General features: G+C 41.6%; 1 protein-coding gene across 3 annotated transcripts in view; it reads right to left on the bottom strand.

Moving 5' to 3' along the window:
- PGM1 (phosphoglucomutase 1) overlaps window positions 1-24,729 on the bottom strand; it is a gene marked incomplete at its 5' end in the record, with an annotated part of 55,129 nt that overhangs the window by 15,554 nt on the left and 14,846 nt on the right. Inside the window, 7 exons of one of the 3 annotated variants that reach the window (XM_079697427.1) lie at window positions 1,002-1,117; window positions 3,575-3,729; window positions 5,006-5,196; window positions 7,550-7,675; window positions 9,119-9,265; window positions 9,610-9,772; window positions 10,502-10,543. In XM_079697427.1, coding sequence (XP_079553553.1) covers window positions 1,002-1,117; window positions 3,575-3,729; window positions 5,006-5,196; window positions 7,550-7,675; window positions 9,119-9,265; window positions 9,610-9,772; window positions 10,502-10,543 — 940 coding nt within the window. Of the gene's footprint in view, window positions 1-1,001; window positions 1,118-3,574; window positions 3,730-5,005; window positions 5,197-7,549; window positions 7,676-9,118; window positions 9,266-9,609; window positions 9,773-10,501; window positions 10,544-15,592; window positions 15,893-24,729 lie in introns of those variants that run through there. The other 2 variants (XM_079697426.1, XM_079697428.1) reach the window with 2 other exon arrangements.

Raw genomic sequence — 24,729 nt, 5'->3', positions numbered from 1 at the left:
TGCCTCAAATTTACCAGCTCATTCTACCCACCCTGCCCTAGGACCTGTAGGAAAAGAAATCAGCATTCTATTCTGTTTAACTAGCATGACTTGCAACTTAATGGCAAGGCTGATAGAATGCTAGATTTTGATCTTTTCTTTGCTAAAGGATGGAAGAATAGTACTGAAGGACCCAGGAGACTGGTCCTTTTACTTCAAAATATTGGGTAGAGGAAATAGGGCCACTGAAGTACCTTGTAACCTGGCTGCTGGAGACAACACGAGGGAAAGGGCCACACGCCTGAATGAATGTTTAGAAAAGAAAGAAACTGATGTAGGATGGGTTACAGGAAAGGTCATGGAGATGGGAATTCAGGTCGATATTGGACAGACATAGAAGAGGAGAGAGAGCATAGAAAGTGGGATCTAGGGGTCTTGGGACATCTCCCAAAGTGTACCATGTTCTACTCTTTCATCATACCACAATTTACATATAGATCCTTGTCGTCAACTTCTTGATCACCTAGCAACTTAGTTCCACCCTAATGGTCTCCCTCCACTTAACCGTAATAAATCACAACCTGTTGCTATGGAAAACGTGTGCCTATTAAAGAGGAAGATGTAATGCTGTGGTGAAACCTTCTCTTAAATAAAAACAAGAAACTGACTCACTCCACCAGATTTCTTCCTAGAAATGAAAATATTTATAAAGGTTTCCTTGACCACTGGGGGAAGAAAAATGTGTTTATCACTCTGTTTAATCCCCACAGACTCAAGGATCAAACTTCCTGCCTCAGTAGATATGATCCTCTGAAAGTAAAATTAGCCCTCCCTGGCAGAACGTGCTCATTGCTTTTCAAATGTGTACACTCCATCAGGGTTGTTATAAATAAGCTGTATCTTGATTTAGGACACATCAGCTACTGTTGCTATTTCAGTGCTGCCTTTAGCAGTCTAAGCTTTCTTTCACTGCAAGTAGCATTTACAGGAAAGAAATCCGTGGCTCAGGACTGCACACTTACCGGTCCCGAAGCTCTCCTCCCCACAAAGGGACAGTTTGCTTGCATCCATCAGATTCCCAAAAAACTTCCAGCCAGTTGGGGTTTCATACAAAGTGATCTTTGAGGCATTAGCCACCCTTCAAAGGCATGAAATCAAAGTTACATCACAGCAGGACTGCTAGCATAGCCATGTGAGGGATGGAAAACAGCAACCATTATTGTATCAAGGGTCTCATTTAGTATTCCTCAGAGGTACACATAATTCTAAGACTGGTGAAAAATCATATGAGAAAACTTGCACACAATGTGCTATTATATGTGGAGTCAGCGGAGGGGAAAAAGGGGATGAAGAAAGAATTAATTCAGGTCACTGAGTTTAACATTTTAGATGAAGCAACAGTGGCAAAATGGGCAAGGCTGTTTGGGGGACCATTTAAACCCACATGTTTTGGATACAGACAGTATTTATAACCATTCCATAGTGAATAAAAGAGTGATGTTTTGATGCACCTATAGTCATAGAGACATAGAATACTGGGTCTGGGAGGTCAGTATTTTACTGAGAAGGAAACAGGACCCAGAATGTTATGTGATCAGCCCGAGGTCACACGGCCAGGATGACCAATGCCTGCTATCCAGCTGCCCAGTCAGTGCTCCTTTCATTTCCCTGGAAGGCCCCCCAAGGACAGTGCCCAGTGCGGTCTCCCGTGTGCACCAGCTGCATCCACATTGATGTATGGTCCCCTGTCCCCTCCAATATATCTTTTACCTCTCCCTATATTATCCTTAGCCTATTTGAAACCTTTGAGTGACTGTTTTTTTAAACCCTTGCCCTTGGAACAGGAAAAGTTACCTACATTTCATTTACTCTTTTAGTGAGATTTGCTTTCCAAAATGCTTGTCTTATCACTAGCAACACAATATCATATTTCAATTCTAATATTTGAGGAAAATTAGATCTACGATTTTGAAAGCTGTGAAAGTACAATGAACTTTTTTCTGGGTAATGAGGTATTTTCCATTGTGATTCTATATGTGGATTATCAATTTTTTCAGAACTTGGAATTGGATTACACAGAAGGTATTTCAGGACCTGATCAGTCTAATGTACAAGAGCATGGCCACACACCAGCTCACGACTTCAGATGGAGGATGTGAAGGCAGAAGTACCAGGTTCTAATTCTAGCTCTGATGTAGCTGTGGGGTCCCGGGCAAGACTGCTAACTACTCTTTTGGTTTCCTCTTCTTTAAAATAAGGACTGCTATGAGGATCAATTGAGATGGTGAATGTAAAAAGGCACTGTGTCAACTACAAACTACTATATGAATATTAGCCATTACTTTGTTAGCTGAAGTCAGCACTAGTTCTATAACACACACACACACACATACACACACACACACACACACACACACACGAAATAGAAAACTACTGTATAGCTCAGTGGTTGGAAGCAAAGGTTCTTGGTTCAAATTCTGCTCCATCATTTACTAGCTGGGTGACCTTGGGCAAATTAGTTAATTTCTTTGTTCTTTGTTCTTTTGTTTTCCCACCTGGAAAGAGGAGTTAAATATAGCATTTACTTCATGGGGTCGGTCTGAGAATTAAATGACTTAAAACATACCTAGTGTCTAGCATAAGGTAATGTTCAATTAATATTAATTATGATTGTAAGCACCTAGATACATACATTCTGCTTTCCTCCCTGGCCTCGACCTTTTATTCATTCACTTTTTCTTTATCTATTCATTCTGGAAACATTTACTGGACACCTAACATGGTCTAGTTAATACTCTCCCTGGTTGGTCCTCATTTATAACTTATATTTTTCAGATGTTTTAGATGTGATCCCGTAAGCTACCCTAAAGCCTTTGCAAGTGAGATGAAATGCAATCAATCAATAAATAAGCAAGTCAGAGATATCAACTGTTTACTGTCACTGGTACTGCCTGTCTCAAAAACTGAATGTATTTTTTTAAACTATTTTAGCTTTACATTTACTCAGATTTTGGATAAATGAACATTTATTATGCTTGTGTGTGTATGGGCATCTGACGGGGGCTGGATGAGGAATGTTTTTTGAAAGTTCTGCTGAAACACTGATCTTACATCAAACTGCTCTTTCACCCAAACTCTGTGTACACTGCTAAGGGAAAGTGAGTCTCTAGAATGATGTCTTGACTACAATGAAGTGCTATCCATTCATTTATTCATTAACATTCAATCATTCATTTTTAAAAATGATGTGTGTGTGTATGTGTGTGTGTGTGAGGCACACCATGAACAGGAAGAGTTTAGGACAGTGAATAAGATATTCTTTTCTCTGTAGAAGTTTCTAGTCTAACAGGGCAGATAGTCAAGTAAACAGGCTATCAGGACACAGTGTGATAAGGGCCAGGATGGAAGAAATGCAGGGTGCTAAGGGAGCACAGAGTGGGGACAACCAATCCAGAAAAAAGTTCATCCATTCCTTCATAAAATAAACACTTCCATAGCACATACTATGCATCAGATGCCCTAGCTGAAAAGGGAAGAAGGATGTTCCCAGCACTGTGAAGGGCCTGGCGGGAGCCAAGGGAATGGAGAGACGTACCGGTCCAGGGCACCACTGGTGGGCATGCTGCGTGCAAAGCCGCGGACCCCGGTTTGCTGGAAATATGGAATGCTGAAGATGTTGGCAGCAATGACAGCCACAGAGTCTGAAGGGTTCACAAAGAACCCATGCTTGCCCAGAATCATGTTTCGATCCTTTGGGAGAAGGGGAATTCAAAGGAAGATCTTTTAATCAAAGTGCTGAAGAAACCAAACTATCTTACATGGAGGTTTTATAAAAGTTAAAACTATGATACATTTATTCATACTGGCTTCTAAACACTGGATTTTATTCCTAATGGATCTGTACAGTACCACTGGGCCAATGGCACCTCCATGCCAAAGAGCTAAAACTGTTCTAAATTAAAGTGCAAGCACAAACTCCTTCTGGGCCGAATCCTCTGTTCTCCCTCCAGAGGCCAGCTGACTGTAACCTCCCTGACCTTTTCCAAACTCTGGAACTAATCACCTCTCTTCTCTCCCAAAAGAGAGGAGAGATCACAATGAGAGGAAATATGGGCTCTTTAGGTTCTGGTAGGTCTACCAGGCATCCTTCAAGGAACAAAGCAGATTTCCTCAAGGAAAGGCTTCTAAATCTTGGGCCCTCCGTGTGGTGCAGGTCCCAACAGAACATGCTGCCACCTCACTGCTCTCCTGGTGCCTGACATACCGAAAGTACTTAAGTAACTGAGAGTATGGAGGGAAAAACTCCCATCATGCACTGCCACAGAAAGATGCATTGCAAATAATGTCTGCTAGGGACCCTTTTAATTTCCCCAAATTTTGATATTGGAAAATCTATTTTTAGGAAACAATGAACTCTAGATGATGTTAAAGAATAATAGCGACCACCAAAATATGTTTTCAACTAAGTAAATATGTGTAGTGTTTACTATCTCTGAGATATCAAGTATACAAACCTAAGACAGTTTTCCTCCTCGTCTGTCATATACTCACCAATGTAAAATAAAAGTGCGTGTTCATTTAAAATATTAATTGTAGCTAAAGAATAAAATGTTAATTCTCTCATTATAGTTTCATCTTTCAGCTAATGTGAATGAACAGGTGGGTATATTATAAGGCCAAGACCCTTTCCAGAGATTAAGTAGCTAGCTGCTCGTTTAGAGCAAAAACCTACCTCAGGACAGGTACCTAGAACACAACTAGTTCATGAAGCACCAGTCATGACATCATAACCAGGCCCCAATTACCCTGCCCCTCTTAGCAGACATTAAACACACGGGTTCCATTTCAAGGACTCATTCTGTTCAAGAGGGTGTTCTAATAATTGAGCCCTGACTCCAGGTGCAATGAAGGAGGTTGACTGGTAATCCTAGGCCCACAGGGCCCGGTAGGAGCCGTCTGCTTTTTCCCCATCTTTAGGATCAGGCCTGACCTGCATCAGAGTTCACTTAAAAACACTTGTACCCACCCCATCTCCATCAAAGGCAGCCCCAAAATCATGCTCTCCTGTCTTCATAGTCTCCACCAGGTCAGCTGCATAGGTGAGGTTGGGGTCAGGGTGGTGGCCTCCAAAGTCCTCCAGGGGAACACAGTTAACTGCTGAGTTTGCGGGGGCTCCGAGTTCTTCACAGAGGATCTTCTTCACATACGGTCCCACAACTATGCAGAGCGTGAAATAAAGAACCAGAAAATAAAACTTACTACAGGAGGTGAGGACTTACTACATAAGGTGGAGGTGTTCTAGGGAGAATGGCAAAGAGAACATGCAAACTGTATTCAAGGGCTTGTGGGGAGATAAGTCCGGAGTAGAAAGTTCTACAAACAGGAATATTGAGAGATTAGGTTGGAAAGGGTGAGGTCGTTTGTTGAAGGAAAGAGTGGGGGAAGGGAAGGGAGAGAACCATTATGAGGGCCCTGCTACACACCTGGGCCAGGTGCTTCTCAACTGTTTTCTCACTCAGTCCTTCAAAAAAGGCCCATGAGGTGGTACCGCTTAGTGCTTGAGAACCTGGACTCTGGAATCAGAGTGTCTGGGTTCAAATCTCAGCTCTGCCAATTATTGGCTGTGCCATTTGGGGAAAGCTATTTAATCTCTTTGCTGTGCTTCCGTCTACCCCACCTGCAAAATGAGGATAATAATAGTAGCTACCTAACAGGGTTGATGTGAGAATTAAATGAGTTAATAGATATGAGGCACTGAGAACAGTACCAGCACACATTTTATAAATTTTGTATTACGATCATTTCTTCCAATTTATAGATAAGAAAACTGAGGTTCTGAGAGGAAGCTATTTGCCCAGACTTACAAAGATAGTAGGGGGGGAGCTAAGATTCAGAGCCCTAATCCTTCTCCTCTATCAAGCTATCCGAAAAACAGATCAAAAGAATGCAGACAAACGAACAAAAAACAGTAACAATGAACAACAGGAAAAACCAGTCACATACTTTACGGTGATACTTAGTGTAACGATCAAGAATGTTCATCTCTAAAATGCTGAGAATGTTTTTTCACCAAGGAAGGTACCGACACCAGTATATGCGACAGATGTCAGAACAGTATAGAATACGTGTCTGCCATTAGGGGCCTCCCATTAAGGAGGCTACTGACACACCACAGAATGAGGCCGAGGCAGCCAGGGCTGTGAGGGGTATAGCAACTGAGGCTTTCGAGGAACAACTTAAAGGCCTGGAGAAAGAAGTCAGCTTCGTGACCAGCAGCGACTAGCAAATACCCCATCTCCGGCTCCGTTCTCAAGCCAGCCTAGGCTTCTGCTCATTCCCCTAACGTGACTTCTATCTTTAAGCTTTCATGCATCTGCTACAGCCAACTGCCTCAGCTGGGAATGACCATCACTTGACTCTCCACCACTCTACGTCTTTCTTTCATAAAAGATGAGTTGGTTGCCACTTTTTCCAGGAAACCTTTCTTGATACCTTTGATCAGATTGTGCCTTCTTCCACACCCCAAGGAGAATACTTGAAATTCTACCTAACCCTCATTTTGCTGGCCTGGCAATGGTTGGTTTCTTACCTACCTCATCTCTCCAAGCATCGCAAAGCTCTTTGAAGAGAGTCTCTACTGAACCCCTGCCTACCCCCAAGCATACACGTAGCAGCTACTCAATACATGTCTGTTGAATGCTTTGAAAAGTCAGAATAGCCTTTGTCTGAATCAAGAAGGAGACCCATTCTATGGGACTCCAGAGGCAAGTTAGGACCCAACGGGAGAAGTTCCAGAGACAGATTTCAGCCCACCAGGAGAAGTTTTCTAACTGTGGTTTTGCAGTGTAACAGAAGGCCCTGACAGCATCATGGAAAGGGTTCAAGCACAGGCAGAAAGTCTTCCACAACCAGGCAGGCAGATGGATTCCAACACCAGGGAAAATCCCTGTGACTCAAAGAGTCTAAAATAGTAAATTATTACAAAACAAATAAACTCAAGTGCTCAGGAATTCCCTACATGCAAGAGAACCTCATGGTTCTGGTTGGGTGACAGCTGCTCTCTCTACTGACCTGGCCACACAACCCACAGAGGAAGAAGAGGGAGAGACATACATCCTGTTGTTCCTGAATTTAATCCTCAGCCTGCTCTGGTCATCTTCTAAGTAAAGGTGTATGTGGGAGCAGGCAAGTGGGGTGTGGGGCTCAGGAGGACGTTTATCGCATCTAGCAAACCACAGGCCCCCTCGGAAATAGATGGGGGCATTTAGGAAGAATGTAAGGCATCTTCTGAGGGGGAGGGAGAGTACACAAAAATAGTTGCCTGTTACTCAAAACCTGATGCTTAATGTGGAAACGCTGACCTTCACACTACCTCACCACGAGGAATTTTTCCTGCATACAATTAGATTTTTATCTGCGTGAATATTACTCTGAAATTTTTGCAACGTAACTGTTTAAAAACCGTCAGAGAGAGTCTTAAGAAAAGGTTTATTAAAGCATCATAATACACAAAGTCGAGAGCTGCTTCATGTCTTTGAGGGAAGGGAACAGAAAACAAATGGCTCCATACCTCCATGCATGGCGTCTATACGGATCTTTAATCGGTTTGGACCAGAAAGCAGTTCTTTCAGTGCATTGAAATCAAAGATGCTTCTCAGCATCGTAGCATAAGCTTCCACCGAATCCACAATTTCCACTGTGAGAACAAGCAACATTAAAGATGGAGGAACTAAACACATTTAGAAATATTCTCCTCTGAAATGATCATATTGCTGTAAACGTGCAATTGCTATTTTAAAAAGACATTTATGGAGCAGCTCCAATGTGCCAGGGCCGTTACATGATCTCTTATTCAATACTAACAAATTTCCTGAGAGGTAAATGTTATCAGTTCTATTTTATAGACGAGCAAGTTCAAGTTCTGAAAGATTAAGTAACTTGCCCACACAGCTGGGATGGGGCACAGAGGGAATTTTGACAGAGTTTTGCCTGATGCTAAACTCTGTTCTGCTGCCACGTTGATTCCCTATCAGTCTCCATGAGAAGTGTATTTTGGTGTCAAAAAATAACAGAAAATGTAACACCTACTTTATTTTACTTTTTCTAGGCCCCTTGCCATCAAGACATATTAGTAAAAAGCAGAGAAAATAATTTTTAATGAATCACTTTTCACATGCACTGCTAAAGGAATAAAACAAATGTAAGAACTAAGTATTGTTCTTGTTGTTGAATTTTCACGGGTCTGAACATTTTCAAAACATGAAGTGTTTAAGAAATTCTCTACTGGTGTTTTCTAAACCCTAAGAATGTCTTCAAAATGTACCAAAGCACCCCTTCCTCTTTGTTGGGATGCAACTGTCAGCTCCTTATGGGTGGGTTCAAACAAAAAATGCCTCCCATAAACTTGCAACCCAGAGGAAAGAATACATGTTAGAGCAAAGCTGAAATGCAAGTCACATTGCTAGCCCATCTCATCCTTGTTTATTAATATGAATAATTTTGTAAACATTTATTCCATCAATTATTGTCAAAACCTGGCATTCGACAACAAAATGTTTACTACAGCTGCTACACAGGGAGTTTCAATTTAGCCCCCAAAATGGTCTAAGTTGATTTTACTGAAAAGGAAATCAAAGCCCAGGCTTTGGAATCATTCACACCTGTGTCTGAACCCTGGCTTACCACTCACTGACTATGTGACCTGGAGCCCATTACTTAAGCTCTCTCAGCCTTTGTTTCCTCATCTGGAAAAAGTGAATACTGACAGTGCTGCCCTCACAGGGCTACTGTAAGAATAAAATGAGATAATGCATGTGAAGAGCTTGGCACATAATAAAAGCTCAATAAAAGATAGCTATAAACATGATCTTACAGGTCTTCTCCTCAAGGCCGTTCGTTTTATAGGTATGGAAACTGAAGCCGAGAGATTTGGAAACAACTCACCCAAGGTCACACAGCTGATCCCCAGCAGGGCCCAGAGAGCCCAGGTCTCTAGACTTCCAGACCTGCTAATTAATGCATGCAAAGCTTGATGACCACAATCTTTCCAAAGATAAAGACCCATGTTATTAAAACCTTGAAAGGCAAATCCCTCAAGTTGGAACTAGGAGTGGGCAAGAGAGGAGAAGAGTAAACATGCCTGTGAAGGGTTTGAACTTGTTTTCCAGGTCAAACTGCTGCTTTCCCAGAACCCCAAGGTCTACATGCAGGTCAGGACAAATTGCATAGTCTTGGATTGTCTTGCTGATTTGGAAAATTTTATCAGTTATTGCTTCCGGGGCAGGACCTGGAAATCAAACAGCAAACAGTGGGTCATTTTGTACAGTTGACATGGAAATACAAAGAACACAAAGCTCATCAATTCCTCTTTACTAGCACATCTGCCATGCCACCATTCAAGCAGCAAAGTATCGGAATTTTCTAAAAGGAAATATTATGTTAATGATCATTCAAGCACGGCTCCTCATACTCAGGTACAGCAAAATGAGAAGCATCTCATTTTCACCAAAAGAAAACAAAAAACTCCCTTGCTAATGATCAGAACCGGAACCCTGACCTCCCAAGGCCTTGGTTATCAGTTTGTCCTACAGAACATAAAATTGGCTATACTCAAAATGACAGCAAACTCACCTCCATTGGAAATATTGAATTTGATTCCAAAATCTCCATTGGGTCCTCCTGGGTTGTGGCTGGCTGTCAGAATGATCCCACCAATGGCTTTGATCTTTCTAATGATGCAGGATACAGCAGGGGTGGAGAGGATTCCATTCTGTCCAATAACCAAGCGACCAATCTAGGAGAAGAAATCCAGAACACACACTTTAACGTTAATAAATCCAGAGCTACTGCACAGAAATGCCAGAACAGCCAGATGGACAAAGAAATATTCTACTGGACAAGAAAAGATGTCCTTTAATGAACATCTAACAGCTTGGGTTAATAGTATTATTATATCAAAGTAGAGTATTTTATTGCTGTTTTTGAGTAATATTGTTATTGAAGTAGAATCAGCATTGCTGAACAAAGCCATTCCTTCAGATAGCTTTTTGGGACTTTGTAGTGTATGATCCAGGGATGCTATAAGGCTTTGGCAAGAAAACAAAACACAGCCTTTCCAGACTAGGTTCATAATTTGGATACATTAAAAATTTGTGAGAAAACCCACATTTTTATCCACTATAATCATACTTTAAATCCACATTGGGAAAGAGAATATAAATTTAACTAGTTAAAGGAATTCTAACCCAAACAGAAGGCTTCTGTAAACTAAAATATCTGACAAAGTAAAAAGGGCTAACTTTACATGAAGAGATGCTATAAAATGTATCTCATAAATTTATGTTTCCACTCAAGTTTGGATTTGGGGGTTCTTCAAAGCAGGACACACCTACCCATGCTAGGGTATACCTGAGCTACCTCCTGGGCCTAAGGCAGGGAATGCTGGGAGTGTTACTGGGTAAACCAGCCAGAACACCTACATGAAAGAGCTACAGGTGGTACTTCTGTTGCGTTCTTAACTCACCTTCCCATATCTCTCACAGATGGTATCAGGACAGCTCCTTTGCTAAAATGAGAGTAATTTATATCTGTTTCAACACGACGCAAGTTGGAAAAGAAGGAAGAAGTTCTGTTCGTTCCTCTGACTAGAGAAGATGTGACTGCTACATGAAAAGATTTAAAAAACAAGGAGTTTGTGCCCTTCCTCCATTCTCCCCACTGAAAGAAGGAAGGGACGAGGATGTTTTTAAGTTTTCCAGTTGTTATTTCTTCTTGCCCCACCCAACATAAACATGGTTGAAGAAATGACTTGATGGTGGAAGATGCGTTTCTAATGTTGAAAATGCCAATGAGATACCTGGATTCCCTGAGGAAGTTTTTCTGGGACTGTTAGCTTTGCCACCTTCCCGCAGGTCACTAACAGCTTGACTGCCTTATAATTAACTCTCTCCACTACCAACCACCTCTCAGGAGGCAGCCACTTCATTGCAGGCACATCTTGGATCTCATGTGTCTCTCTCTGAACAATTTCTGTTATCCTAATATATTTCTTACGTTCTGCCTCCCTGAGGAAGTGGTAGCTCCCTGACTCAATACAGTGGTAATGGTAACATCTCACCCTTCCAGCAGCTTCCGGGTGTGGTTCTGATGAAAATAAAAGCCTATGGCTGAGCAGTTCCATAATTTCGTTGAGAGGAGCTTACAGATGGCAATTTAATTAGCCAGAGTGGCTGGTGGAGTTATCTGAAAACAGTGTTTGCCCATCAAGCATGCTGACTTTTACTTGGATTCTGTATGTTCTTAATGTGGAAGGGGAAACTGATCAATGAATATTAAGCTATGCCACCCAAGTCACCCCTTAATTCTACCACTCCTTATGGAGAAATCTGCAGTCAGGAATGGTCCAAGACTGAGAGGACTATATCAGAAGGTAAGAGTAAGAGAGAAAGTCAAGAGAAGCAAGGGAAGTCCATGGTAGGTTCCTTCTCCTGAGCCCAGGAATAGGTACAGCTGGCCAAAGTATTCCCTTCCAGAGCAGACTCTTTTCCACGAATTATTCTCAGCAATATTAATCCTCAACGTGATATTGGGGAGATATTACTCTATTATCTTCCTCCCCTTAAGGATGTCTGGAGCATTGTAACAGCTCCTGACTCAACTTTCCCTGCCTCTCTCCCACCTGTACCTCCCTTGCCCTACCCTGGCTGGATCTATCTGACCTACTCAGGCCCACCTAGTTCATCTTTCTAAACCATAGTTCTAACTGTGTCCCTCCCCTACTCAAAAACCTTCCCTGTACCATATGATCCAGAAATTCCACTTCTAGGTATAGACACAAAGCAGGGGGCTTCCCTGGTGGCGCAGCGGTTGAGAGTCCGCCTGCCGATGCAGGGGACACGGGTTCGTGCCCTGGTCTGGGAAGATCCCACATGCCGCGGAGCGGCTGGGCCCGTGAGCCATGGCCGCTGAGCCTGCGCGCCCAGAGCCTGTGCTCCGCGACGGGAGAGGCCACAGCAGTGAGAGGCCCGCGTACCGAAAAAACAACAACAACAACAACAACAACAAAACAACAAAAAAAAGAAAGCAGGGACTCAAACAGATATTTGCACACCCATATTCACAGCAGCATTATACACAATAGCCAAAAGTGGAAACAACCCAAATGTCCATTAAAAGATGAATGGATAAACAAAATGTGGTATACACATACAATGGAATATTATTCAGCCTCAGAAAGGAAGGAAATTCTGATACATGCTACAATATGGATGTACCTTGAAAACATTATACTAAGTAAAATAAGCCAGACACAAAAGGACAAGTATTGTATGGTTCCACTTATATGAAGGACACAGAACAGGCAAATTCACAGAAAGTAAAACCAAAGTTGCCAGGGGCTGGGGGTGGGGGGAAGAGAATGGGGACTTCTTGTTTAGTGGGTACAGAGTTTTGGATGAGATGATGAAAAGGTTCTGGAACTAGATAGTGGTGATGGTTGCAGAACATTGTGAATGTAATGAATACCACTGAATTGTACACTTAAAAATGGTTAAAACAGGGCTTCCCTGGTGGCACAGTGGTTGAGAATCTGCCTGCCAATGCAGGGGACACGGGTTCGAGCCCTGGTCTGGGAAGATCCCACATGCCGTGGAGCAACTAGGTCCGTGAGCCACAACTACTGAGCCTGCACGTCTGGAGCCTGTGCTCCGCAACAAGAGAGGCCGTGATAGTGAGAGGCCCGCGCACCGCGATGAAGAGTGGCCCCTGCTCGCCGCAACTAGAGAAAGCCCTCGCACAGAAACGAAGACCCAACACAGCCAAAAAAAATAATAAATAAACAAATGCGGGGTTTTAAAAAAGAAAAGAAAAGAATTTAAAATTTAAAAAAATGGTTAAAACAGCAAATTTTGGGGCTTCCCTGGTGGCGCAGTGGTTGAGAGTCCGCCTGCCGATGCAGGGGACACGGGTTCGTGCCCCGGTCCGGGAAGATCCCACATGCGGAGTGGCTGGGCCCGTGAGCCATGGCCGCTGAGCCTGCGCATCTGGAGCCTGTGCTCCGCAACGGGAGAGGCCACAACAGTGAGAGGCCCGCGTAACGCAAAAAAAAAAAAAAAAACCAGCAAATTTTGTTAGGTATACTCTACCACAAAAAAGAAAATTAAAAAAAAAAAAAAAACCCTTCCCTGGGTCCCAAGTGTCTACCAACTTAGAGATACCCCTTGATCCTGCACTGGGAGTCCTTCACCAAGCAGCCTTTCCTGCCCTTCCTCCTGGACCTCTACTCCCTTCTGTAAGACTCACATCCTGCTGCCAAGCTGGATACCTCACTCTCCCCGCAACCCCACATTTGATAGTTAACCATGACAGGGAGCAAACTTTAAAGTATTCCTTTTAATTGAAAATAGGGCCTGGTGTTTTCTTATGTTTCACAGAAAAACAAACAAAAAAACAAGTTCCATTTTCTTTGGTCTGCCAGTCATACACACAGGTTCTATTCTCATTTCTAAAATTATCTCTAGGTTTAAAGCTCGGGGGACTGAATGAGATACCCGTACTATAAACGGGGCTCCACCAATGTTTTATTTTGTACATTAAAATTGTCTGTAAATGCAGACAGCTCTGTGCAAATAAAAACAAAGGCAGAGTGTATTCCATTATCCATAAATGTACCAGATAAAACTGTACTAAAGGGGAGAAATGAAATGATCTCCATGTAGCTCACTAGGCTGAGAAGCTCTCCTAGAATCGGCTCATGGGTGGAGTGGGTATTGACAAAGCTGAGGAAGGAACACTGACTTCTACCAAAATCTGTGGCAATAAATTTTCTTTCCTTTAGATTGCCTCCCTAAAGTTCTGCCCACAAAGGGATGTTAAAATCGTCAGAATTTAGGATATGTTAGAAAAAGAATTCAAACTATATAGGATTTGATAGGTTTTATCAGATGAAAGTGCTTTATGAGTCCACTAAATGTTTTATGTAAGTCAGCTGGGTAGTGTGACTGTTTTAAATGCAACACTATTTTTAATGAGGAATGTCCTTGAAAAGACTTGAAAATATTGCTGGGGCTGTCACAGCTCTAACAAATAGGCAGTTACCATATTTAGTCAATTATTATCACTTAATTGCATAATTTAGCAAACCTTCAGATGGTAAATCTGAGAAAGTCTATAGCGTCTGCCTCAATTACACATTCCTACCACGTCTTCCACATCCTTCCGCTTTGCACAAAAATGAAATGAAGCCAAATATATCACAGCAAAGGGGACAGTGTACCAGATCCACTCAACAATCTAGATATATTTGGAGAAATAATGTTCCATTCGTTCTCCCCCAAAAGATTAAAAGCATCTTAATACCGTTCGTTCCCTTTGCAGCTCTCCTCAAAGGTGAAATTGATAGCATGTCACATTTTATCTTAAAAATGTGTATGTGTCATAATTTCATATTTGAGTACTTTATCAGCAAATTTTACATGAGAGGCATTCACATTCTGAAACTGGGTATAAAGGAAACCTCACATAAACAATAGGATCTACAAACTCTTCTAAATTTGATAACGTATGCTTTTTTTAAATTTGGCTTTTGCAATCACACCTTCTTAGTGTGTTGTTAAAACAGACTGAAAATGAATGCCCAACACATTTGGCTACAATGCTAAATTTTTATGTTCTCAGAATCAGAATTGCTTCCAGAAAGGAAATAAAACAGATTTTTAAAATTTATAAGTACTGAAGGACTGTGTGCTCCAAATTATTGCTAAGTGTAATCTAAAATCTAAAAATATATTTTTGGTCCCAGAGAGGAATTTGCAGAGCAAAAACAGCAATGTCCTGATGCCTGCCTTCCTGGATATCAGTAAGGCTGTGCAAATTGTTAGATTATCAAGATCAATGCTTCCTGGTGCAAGATTCCTTCTGATTTGGTTAATTCAGTCAACACAGTTTTTCACGATGCAGAGCTCTGGCAGAGCCTCCATACATTATAATCTTACAGGAGTTATTATCTCTACCCTGCTGCACAAATTCACCACACACAGGGCTTCTTTGTGTTCAAGGTCATTATAAGTGAGTTCCCCTGTAACAGGTCCTCTTGGAAAGCTCACACCTAACATTTTCCAATTCCCTCCTAGCATTTCTGCACAACTACCAGGATCTACAAATAACAGCGTGCCCTGGCTTTTGTTTTCCTGTTTGACAAGTGACTGAACTTCAACAAGGAAGCCATTGAAAGAAAACAAAATCTTCTTCTCTCCGCTGCTCATTAGAGCCTCATACACAGGACAGAGTGTCCCTCAAAACTAGTTAGAATGTAGATAAGACAGCTTAAGGCTGGGGTATGCTTTGAATGTCTAAAAGCAACAGGTACTTTTTCAAGCAACAGGCACAGAGCACAACATAAGAAATTAAGCTTACATTCCCATATCCCAATGTTACTAATGTAATTTCAGGGATAATATCACAATATACAATCTCTGAAGTCACAAGGAAACTTAATTGGATGTTAGTAGCATTGAGGTGTTTACAATATACAAATCTTTGTACTTGTGTATATTTCTGCAAAATTAAGAGGTTATGTGGAGAGCCAGAAGCATAGCAATACTTATCGTATACCAACCCCATTGGCAGCTGCCATCTGCACTATTGTCTCTATTGCTGATTTATTAAAATACCGCCCATCTCCACCAACCACAAGTGAGGATCCCTGGCGATCTTTTAGGTCTATGGAAAAGAATACACTCTGGATGAAATTCTCCAGATAGCATGGCTTTGCCTCGAAATAATAGGTTTTCTTCCGTAATCCACTAGTTCCTGGTTTCTGGTCGTAGTAGGGAGCTGTAGCAAAAGTCAACAGAGGGAGGGGACCTTCTTCCATTTTTCTGTATTTCCCGGAAATCCATTCATCAGAATCACTCATCTTTCACCTCCAGCAGTTGGCTCAGCGAGGGTGCCCAGAAAGCAGTCAAGGGTCCCCCAAATAGTCTGTCCAAACTGAAGCTGCAACAGTGTTGGCCGAGTAAGTAAAATAGAGGTCTTGCCTGGAAGATCACTCTCAATGAGGAAGCAGAGTTAATTCCTGTTGTCGTCACCCCCTGTGAAAAAGTTAAGGACCAAACACCCACCCACATCCACAGATCTTCAAAGTTGTTTTGCTGAGGACAGTCTGCCCACATAACCAAGCCAAATACCCTTCAATTATTTTTGCCTCGTTTCCCTGTTAGGGTGGAGATGGGTCCAGAGGGTGTTGCATGCAGCAGACTTCAGTTACAAACACCAGGTGGCCTCCAGACTCCACTCTCAGAGCCAGACAAAGACGGAGCAAGTGCAGTCCTAAGATGCAGGATCACTAACAAGACACCCTGGTGTGGCTCCCACTGCTACTGACACCCCTTAAAACAGAGCCTCTCTGGGCAGTCATCACTGAGAAGGCCATCTGCAGCTAAAGTTGTTCCAGGCTATCTCACAAGTTAAAGGTCAATCTTAAAATGGAAGTGAAGGATCTCAGTTACCTCTGGTTTCCTTTCATCACTGTCATTTTGATACTTAAGTATTTGATACTCAAGTGATTTTTTTTTTTACTTCCCACATGAAATCCCAGTTAGAAGGAAAAAAAGAATCTAACAGAACAGATTTATTCACTGGCCACCAAAGATTTAACAAAAAAGTATTCAGTTCTAGAAGAAGAGAGATTCACAAATATGCCCTGAATGACCAACAGCTTGGTCATTCCCTTGATCTTATAGAAAGGTAGGGATGGAGATGCACCAAATCCTTGAAAACATAAGCAGAATAGTGTGTGTGTGGTAGGGGGAGAGGGAAGTAAGTTTTTCTGAATGCATGAGGCTTGACCAAGTTATTATTTGGAAAAATAATATGAACATAAGATTAAAATTTGTATATTCATATTCTCAGTTTTAAGTAGACTTGACTTTTAAGAAAACATTTTTAGTGAAGCAGTTTAAGTCCTTTGCATTTGAAGAACCTAAGATGTTTAAAAACGTTCTACCTCATCCCATTTGATCCCTGAGATTTTATTAATAATCTATTTCAGTACATACATGTTGTGTTCTTTATCTGGCTCAGCAAATGTTGTCAATTACGAAGCTCCATTGTCAAGGTTTTGGTGAACTTGTTAACAAGGCTTAAAAAGTAAATCAGGACTAGTTACGCCACGTTTGGGGAGTTTGATGTGCACATAAAAGTCAGGTTTTCAAGGGAAAAGTAGTAATCTCTTGAGAAACAATATCTGAGTATTTTTCTACTAATTTGTCAAGCCAGGTCCAAAAGCAGACAGGCCCTGAGATCAGCAGACTGCCCTCTGTGAGGCAAGAATGTCTCTGTGCTCCAGGGGCTACGCATACTGGACCAGGAGAGCTAACGGGCTCATGAGCAGAAAGCAGGCCACTACCAAGGAAGCCTGGTCTCCTTCAAATGGCAAACGGGGCTGGCCCACCTGAAAAGAGGACCTCGAGACATAACATTATAACAATTCTCAGGACATATCTATTAAGCTGAAAACCAGTCAGCCAAAAGACAATTGCTTTTTATAGCTTATTTTTCCCTCTTATTTCAATTTTAAAACTAAAACTCTTAAGAAGTAAGCTTCCTTTATGAACAGTAGTTTACACACCCAATGTTTTTCAACTTACTACAAATGCATTTTTTTAATTCACATTTTTTAAGTTCCGTGGCCAGTTTTCTCTGGTTTTAGATAGGCTCGCAAATTATGCCAGTCTATGTGTCTTGACATATTTAATAATAGATCCACATTCATGAAATATCAACTCAACAGTCTTTTCACTGGGAATAACAGAGCAACCAACCATGTAATTGGTAGTGTCCTTAACAGGGTCTTGAAAGCCCAGCATAGATTCAGGGACACTTCGTTGCAAAGGGGCTCCAATATCCCCACTAAAGTGTCTCTGCCCACACATTCCAGCATGTTCTCTGCTGGTGATCGACCGCTCTCTCTCGAAGCTCTTTCTGAAGCCAGAACTAGAAGGGTAATGTTTTGTTGGGGGCTTTTCCCACACATCCACTTATTTTATTTACAGTTTATGGTCAATGCAAATCAATTCCGTAAAATGAGAAATGATGAAGAATCAAGGCATAACTATGAAAATTCAAAATTGATAGATGTTCAACACAAAAAACCCCACAAGCATCAAAATGGGTTTGTTTGCAGCATAAGATCCAACAGGTGTTATTTCAAAGGATGGCAAATGCTTTTTTTTTTTTTTTAAAGACAGTGGCCACATCATATACTAGAACACCTCAGCTTAGCAGTGTGTTTTCATATGAACTAAAATTTGTTTCTAAAAATATTTTTCACATTGAAACTTCTCCAGGATTAAGCCTGTTCCTAGGCCTAGTACCAGTTTCTAACCACCTAAAAACTGACTGATACAGAAAGTATTCCAAACGTAAGTATTCTGATTCTTAAAGGTTAAAAAACATATATTCTAAAGTAGTTTAGAAGAATCACTGCAAACAATAATGCTGGTGCTCTTCCACTCCTAACTCTCCAAATAGCTGATGTGCCACTTTGGGGTTCATTATTTGATGGCCTCTCACTTCCAAGGTTTCTAAATACACCTCCCAGTGGAACATCTTCATATTTAAAACATTATTGAACACAAATGGAATTAGACAGCAGTGTTTGAGCATTGAGAAGTCCTACCTGTGAAACCTGCGGAATCAGGTCACTAGGTGAACCCAGCACCCCCTTCCTGGATGGGAATGTCCACGTGGGCACATACACTTTTTTACTTCACTGTATGTGAGCCAGCTTTACGGTGAGGCATGGACTGGAAAAGACCCCATCTCTCATGGCCCTTGCACATGCCAATGAATATCCAGCAATTTAAGTGCACATCAAATCTAAGGCTCCAAAGAAGAGAGTTCTGTACCCCAAAATGAAGAGCAATGTTTTCACCAACTACATGTGTCAGTGTGATGTTTGTCAACATGCAAAAAAACTAAACCAAAAAGATATAATCCTTGCCCTAGAAAAGCTTCTGTTCTAAAGATGGGCCTGAGTCATAATTTTATGGACACTATAGAATTCAACCCCACATAAAAATATTACCAGAAGCAGCAATGTTAGATGGACTGTGAAGTGTGGTCAAAAAGAAGAAGCATTAAAAACATTAAGCTTCCGAAGACGCTCAGACTAAGTGGGCTGGCTATTAAGAAACTCATTTGTCTGAGCTCTCCAGCAAAGGTTGAACTTCATCTTCGGAAACGTTACTGTCGAGCATAGCGAACCCAATTTGGCCTAATGAATTTGCCTGCCTTGCCAGTACTCCTTCACAATGACACAAATTACATTTAAACCATGCAGGGGATTTAAGGATTATTCCCTTCAGACAAGGAACTTTCATACTGGTCTTGGGTCCAATCAATTTCACAATGGCAGAGTTATGAACCCCTTCGCTCTCAGCCTCGCAAAGACTCCAGCTCCCACTTTGATCAGCAATGATGCCTTCCTAGTAGAACACAGCAGAAACTGAAGACTTGCCAATCCTTTATTCATTCTGTCTTTCTTTCTTTTTTGCCATTCACAAATATTTACTGGGTTACTAACTGCTGTGCCCCAGGGCCAGTGGGAGGGCTGGACCCAGGGCCTGAAAAGGTTTGCCTCTTCACACCAAGAATTATTCTTTAGAAAATGCCACAGGTGTGGGCATAGTGGATAGAACTGGTAACCCTTTCTCTCAGCACAAGCACTAGAACGAAAGCGACTAACTGGGCTAAAAGCAGCAGGGGTCATTAGAGCCCCAGCCCAAAGCCCTGCGCTTGCAACAGCTGCAGGGGCCTGCCTGAGTGCTTGGGGTGTTTGACCCCAGTGACAGGAAACAAAAGCTGAGAAAAGTCATTCATTTCTCCAACCAACAGTAAGTAGGCATGTAGTGAATGCCAGCCCCAGGAGAGGCACTGCAGGATAACGCAAAAACCACAGGTTCAGGAGCCAGACACAACCAGGTCTCATATCTTGCACTCTAAAATGTATGAGGAGGTATAATCTTGAGCAAGTTAACGGACTTGAGCCTGTAAGATGGGGATAGCTGTCAAGGTTGTTCTGAGAACTGAATCAGGCAACAGGTGTGAAAACACTTAGTACCTGTGTCTGGCATACAGCAGATTATCAGTAAATGTCAGCCCCTCACCCTTCCATCCTTAATGTCCTCATCTCTAAAATGGGATAATGATACCTGCCTCACAAGGTTTGGGGGACGATGACTTCCCCGAATGTCTGTGAAACCCTTTGTGAACTAGAAAATGATGTAAAGACATAATTTTTTTTTCACATTCTGAGGGGTGATAGGGATAGGAAAAAAAGGCGAACGGACTTTTGTTCTTAAGAAGTTCATTTTGGAGGAGCCATCACAGCCTGGTGGCCTCAGTGCTGTCCCGGAGGTACATGGATAGAGCCATGGCTCGCAAGAGGTTGCAGTGATGGGGTGAGGCTGAAAAGTAGTTGGGGCAAGAGGATAGAGTCTCATGAATCACAATGAAGTTTATTCTGCAGGCACCAAAAGCTATGGAAAATTTTAAGCCGGAGGAATACAAACTGCTATTTTTTGGAAAGTTGAATGGCTGCCAGTGGTGCATCAAATAGCTTGGAGGAGAGACTGGAAAAAGATGAACCAAGGCTTGCAAAAAAAGGATTCCCTCTGCAGCTGAGGTGGCTCTGAGGATCCTGGTCTCTGTGATCTTGTCAAGAGCTGCTCCTCTTACATAGGACTTCAACTTTGAGTCTTGGCCAGTTTGGGCCCTTTTAAGTTATTTTCCTCCAATATGAAGACACCACCCGAATAAGCTCTCTTTCCTCTGACCCCTTCAGTTCACTCTCTCTCTTCTCTGAGAACTGTCCCCTACCCCACCCCACAACAGTGGATACCTAGGGCCAAGTTTCTACTGCAGGACCCTGACGGCAGGCCATGATCACCAAGGGCAGACACCTGACCAAAGCTGGATCACTCATATTTTTTCTCCTAGGAATCTAGAATTAGGGCTCAAAAGTATGCCAGTCAGATTCAGTTAGTTCTTGAACTGGGAATGCAGGTAAACTCAGGAGCTGTGGGGCAGGGATGTCGTGTCATAAGAATATCTATAGAATTGTAACTGGCAGCCAGATGATACATGAGAATATGAGATGATATTATGCAGGCTCCAACTCTGGATCACTCAGGCATCCCTAAGAGCTGGGGGCCTGATGTATAGGAAGAACTGGAAAAGAATTCAGAGTAGATTCAGGCAGAATATAGGTTAGATGAATCTTCTCAAGTGGGTAAGGGTTGCAAACTTGTGAGACATGAGAGTTGGGGATTGTGGTCTTTGAACACAAGCCACTTGAGACTCCCCTGGTGGCACTGGCAGTCTGGACTGGGGTGCTTCCTTAGCCAGATTTCTGGTCAGTGTCACCCCCAATTCCATTGGAAAGGTAACTCCTAATTGCTTGGGATAAGAGAATTTATTTTTTAAAATAGATCTTTATTGGAGTATAATTGTTTCACAATACTGTGTTAGTTTCTGTTGTACACCAAGGTGAATCAGCCATATGCATACATATGTCCCCGTATCCCCTCCCTCTAGAGCCTCCCTCCCACCCTCCCTATCCCACCCCTCTAGGTCATCGCAAAGCATCAAGCTGATCTCCCTGTGCTATGCTGCTGCTTCCCACTAGCTATCTATTTTACATCGGTAGTGTATATATGTCGATGCTACTCTCACTTCACCCCAGCTTCCCCCTCCCACCCCAGGTCCTCAAGTCCATTCTCTATGTCTACATCTTTATTCCTGCCCTGCAACTAGGTTCATCGGTACCAATTTTTTTTTAGATTCCATATATGTATTAGCATACGGTATTTTTCTCTTTCTGACTTACTTCACTCTGTATGACAGACTCTAGGTCCATACACCTCACTACAAATAACTCAATTTCGTTTCTTTTTATGGTTGAGTAATATTCCATTGTATATATGTGCCACATCTTCTTTATCCATTCATCTGTTGATGGACATTTAGGTTGGTTCCATGTCCTGGCTATCATAAATAGTGCTGCAATGAACATTGTGGTACATGTCTCTTTTTGAATTATGGTTTTCTCGGGGTATATGCCCAGTAGTGGGATTGCTTGGTCATATGGTAGTTCTATTTGTAGTTTTTTAAGGAACCTCCATACTGTTTTCCATAGTGGTTGTATCTATTTACATTCCCACCAACAGTGCAGGAGGGTTCCCTTTTCACCACACCCTTTCCAGCCTTTTTTGTTTCTAGATTTTTTGATAATAGCCATTCTGACTGGCAAGAGGTGATACCTCATTGTAGTTTTGATTTGCATTTCTCTAATAATTAGTGATGGTGAGCATCTTTTCATGTGCCTCTTGGCCACCTGTATGTCTTCCTTGGTGAAATGTCTATTTAGGTCTCCTGCCCATTTTTTAATTGGATTGCTTGTTTTTTTGATATTGAGCTCCATGAGCTGTTTGTGTATTTTGGAGATTAATCCTTTGTCTGTTGTTTCATTTGCAAATATTTTCTCCCATTCTGAGGGTTGTCTTTTTCTCTTGTTTATGGTTTCCTTTGCTGTGCAAAAGCTTTTAAGTTTCATTAGATCCCATTTGTTTATTTTTGTTTTTATTTCCCTTTCTCTAGGAGGTGGGTCAAAAAAGATATTGCTGTAGTTTACGTCAGAGTGTTTTTCCTATGTTTTCCTCTAAGAGTTTTATAGTGTCTCGTCTTACATTTAGGTCTTTAATCCATTTGGAGTTTATGTTTGTGTATGATGTTAGGTAGCATTCTAATTTCATTCTTTTACATGTAGCTGTCCAGTTTTCCCAGCACCACTTACTGAAGAGGCTGTCCTTTCTCCACTGTATGTTCTTGCCTCCCTTGTCATAAATTAGGTGACCATATGTGCGTGGGTTTATCTCTGGGCATTCTATCCTGTACCATTGATCTATATTTCTGTTTTTGTACCAGTACCATACTGTCTTGATTACTGTAGCTTTGTGATATAGTTTGAAGTCAGGGATTAGGCACTTCTTAACATAAAAAGATGTAGAATTAAGTGTAGATATGAAGTAAATCAAACTCATAGTAGAGAGATAATAAATCATAGTATCAATATTTTTGCAATAAGCCTGGGAGAAAACCTATACTTTAAGTACATTAAGAGACTCTGGGATATTAGTTTATCTAATAGATCGGCCCTGTGATTCCAATTTATAAGATATAGGTGAGTAACTTATTTTGACTTATGATTTCAAGTAAGAGAATTTTATAAAAGTTATAAACATTATTGGATCATTCAAGAAAACTTTGAATGTACCATACTTATATGTTTAAATCATCAGATGTAGAGAGTTTACTGCAATATTTCAGGGAATGGATTCTAAGGCCAGACTGACAAGAGTTGGAACCCAGTTCTGCCAGTCACTGGCTGTGTGACCTCAGACAAGTTACTTAACCTCTTTGGGCTTCCATTGCCCCATCTGTAAAAATGGGGAGAACAACAGTCCCCCTATATCACTTATTGTTGCAGTCATGACTGAATGAAGCAATATACAGAAAATTCTAAAACCATTGCTGGCATAGGGTACCCTACACAAGTATCTGCTATTATCATTATTAGATTATATGAGAACAATGGGAATATTTTCAAAGTTTTGCTTGTTAGACAAAGGCTGTAAAAAGTAAATAAACATTTGATTTATAAACTTGAAATATTCATAGGAGTTTGAGTAAATGAGTATATAGCTAAGATCTCACTCTCTCACACACACACACACACACACTGCACCAACTTACACTGACAATGGAGTCAGCAGAGAGAGAGGAAAATGAAGCAGATGTGCTGAGATAAACAGAGAGGAGAGACAGAGCCTAGCTGCCTGGGCTCCTCTTGCCTCAGGCTCTTGTGAGGCCCAAGTGCCCACCCTGCCCTTGGCTTTCAGGAGACCCTCTGGCCTTATGATACAGTCCTCTTAGAGGCTCACTGTGTCAGACTGGGTTTCTATTACTTGCCACACCTGCACGCTTCAGTGTGTTGAGCAGGGCTCTGTAGTGCATGGCTCCCATTTGCCAGCTCTGAGGCAGGCTCCACCTGCTGTCCCATCCAGGCAAGAAGAGGAAGAAAAGAAACCTCCTGCCTTCACACTTTGAGCAACCTCAGCCAACAGCAAGGAGACCTTGGGCAAAGTATTTAACCTCTCGGTGCCCCCATTTTCTCAAGTGGGGACTGATAATAGCACCTCCTTAGACTTACTGTGGTGATCATTTCATAGTATTGCAATCTAGAATCATTAGCTTGTACATCTGAAACTAACACAATGTTATATGTTGATTATACCTCAATTTAAAAAAAAATGCATCTCTTAAAGAGAGTTAAAAAAAGAGAGATATAGTACCTACTGCACAGGTTTGTTGTATAAAGGTACAATGAGTTAATAAATATAAAGAGCTTAGCACTGGCTGGTTCTAGTGCCCTGTGAGTCCTACATAAGAGTTAGCTTTTATGACTACCCTGAACCATCTGAAAATATGTAGCTGCGTTTAATAGCTATCTATGGGTAAAACTCTATGTTTAATAGCTATCTATGGGTAAAACTCTATGTTTTAATAGAGTTAGGAAGTGTCCTTTAAAGAAAAGGAGAAACTACCTTAAACTATAAAGGTACAAGGCCAGAAGAATTACAAGGACCAAATTATTTGCTTAGAGTTGTACAGAATCCCAGGTTCAAAAAACAC

Source organism: Hyperoodon ampullatus (assembly GCF_949752795.1).
Source record: "Hyperoodon ampullatus genome assembly, chromosome: 2".
Taxonomy (NCBI): domain Eukaryota; kingdom Metazoa; phylum Chordata; class Mammalia; order Artiodactyla; family Ziphiidae; genus Hyperoodon; species Hyperoodon ampullatus.
This window is presented reverse-complemented; position numbering and strand designations above follow the sequence as displayed.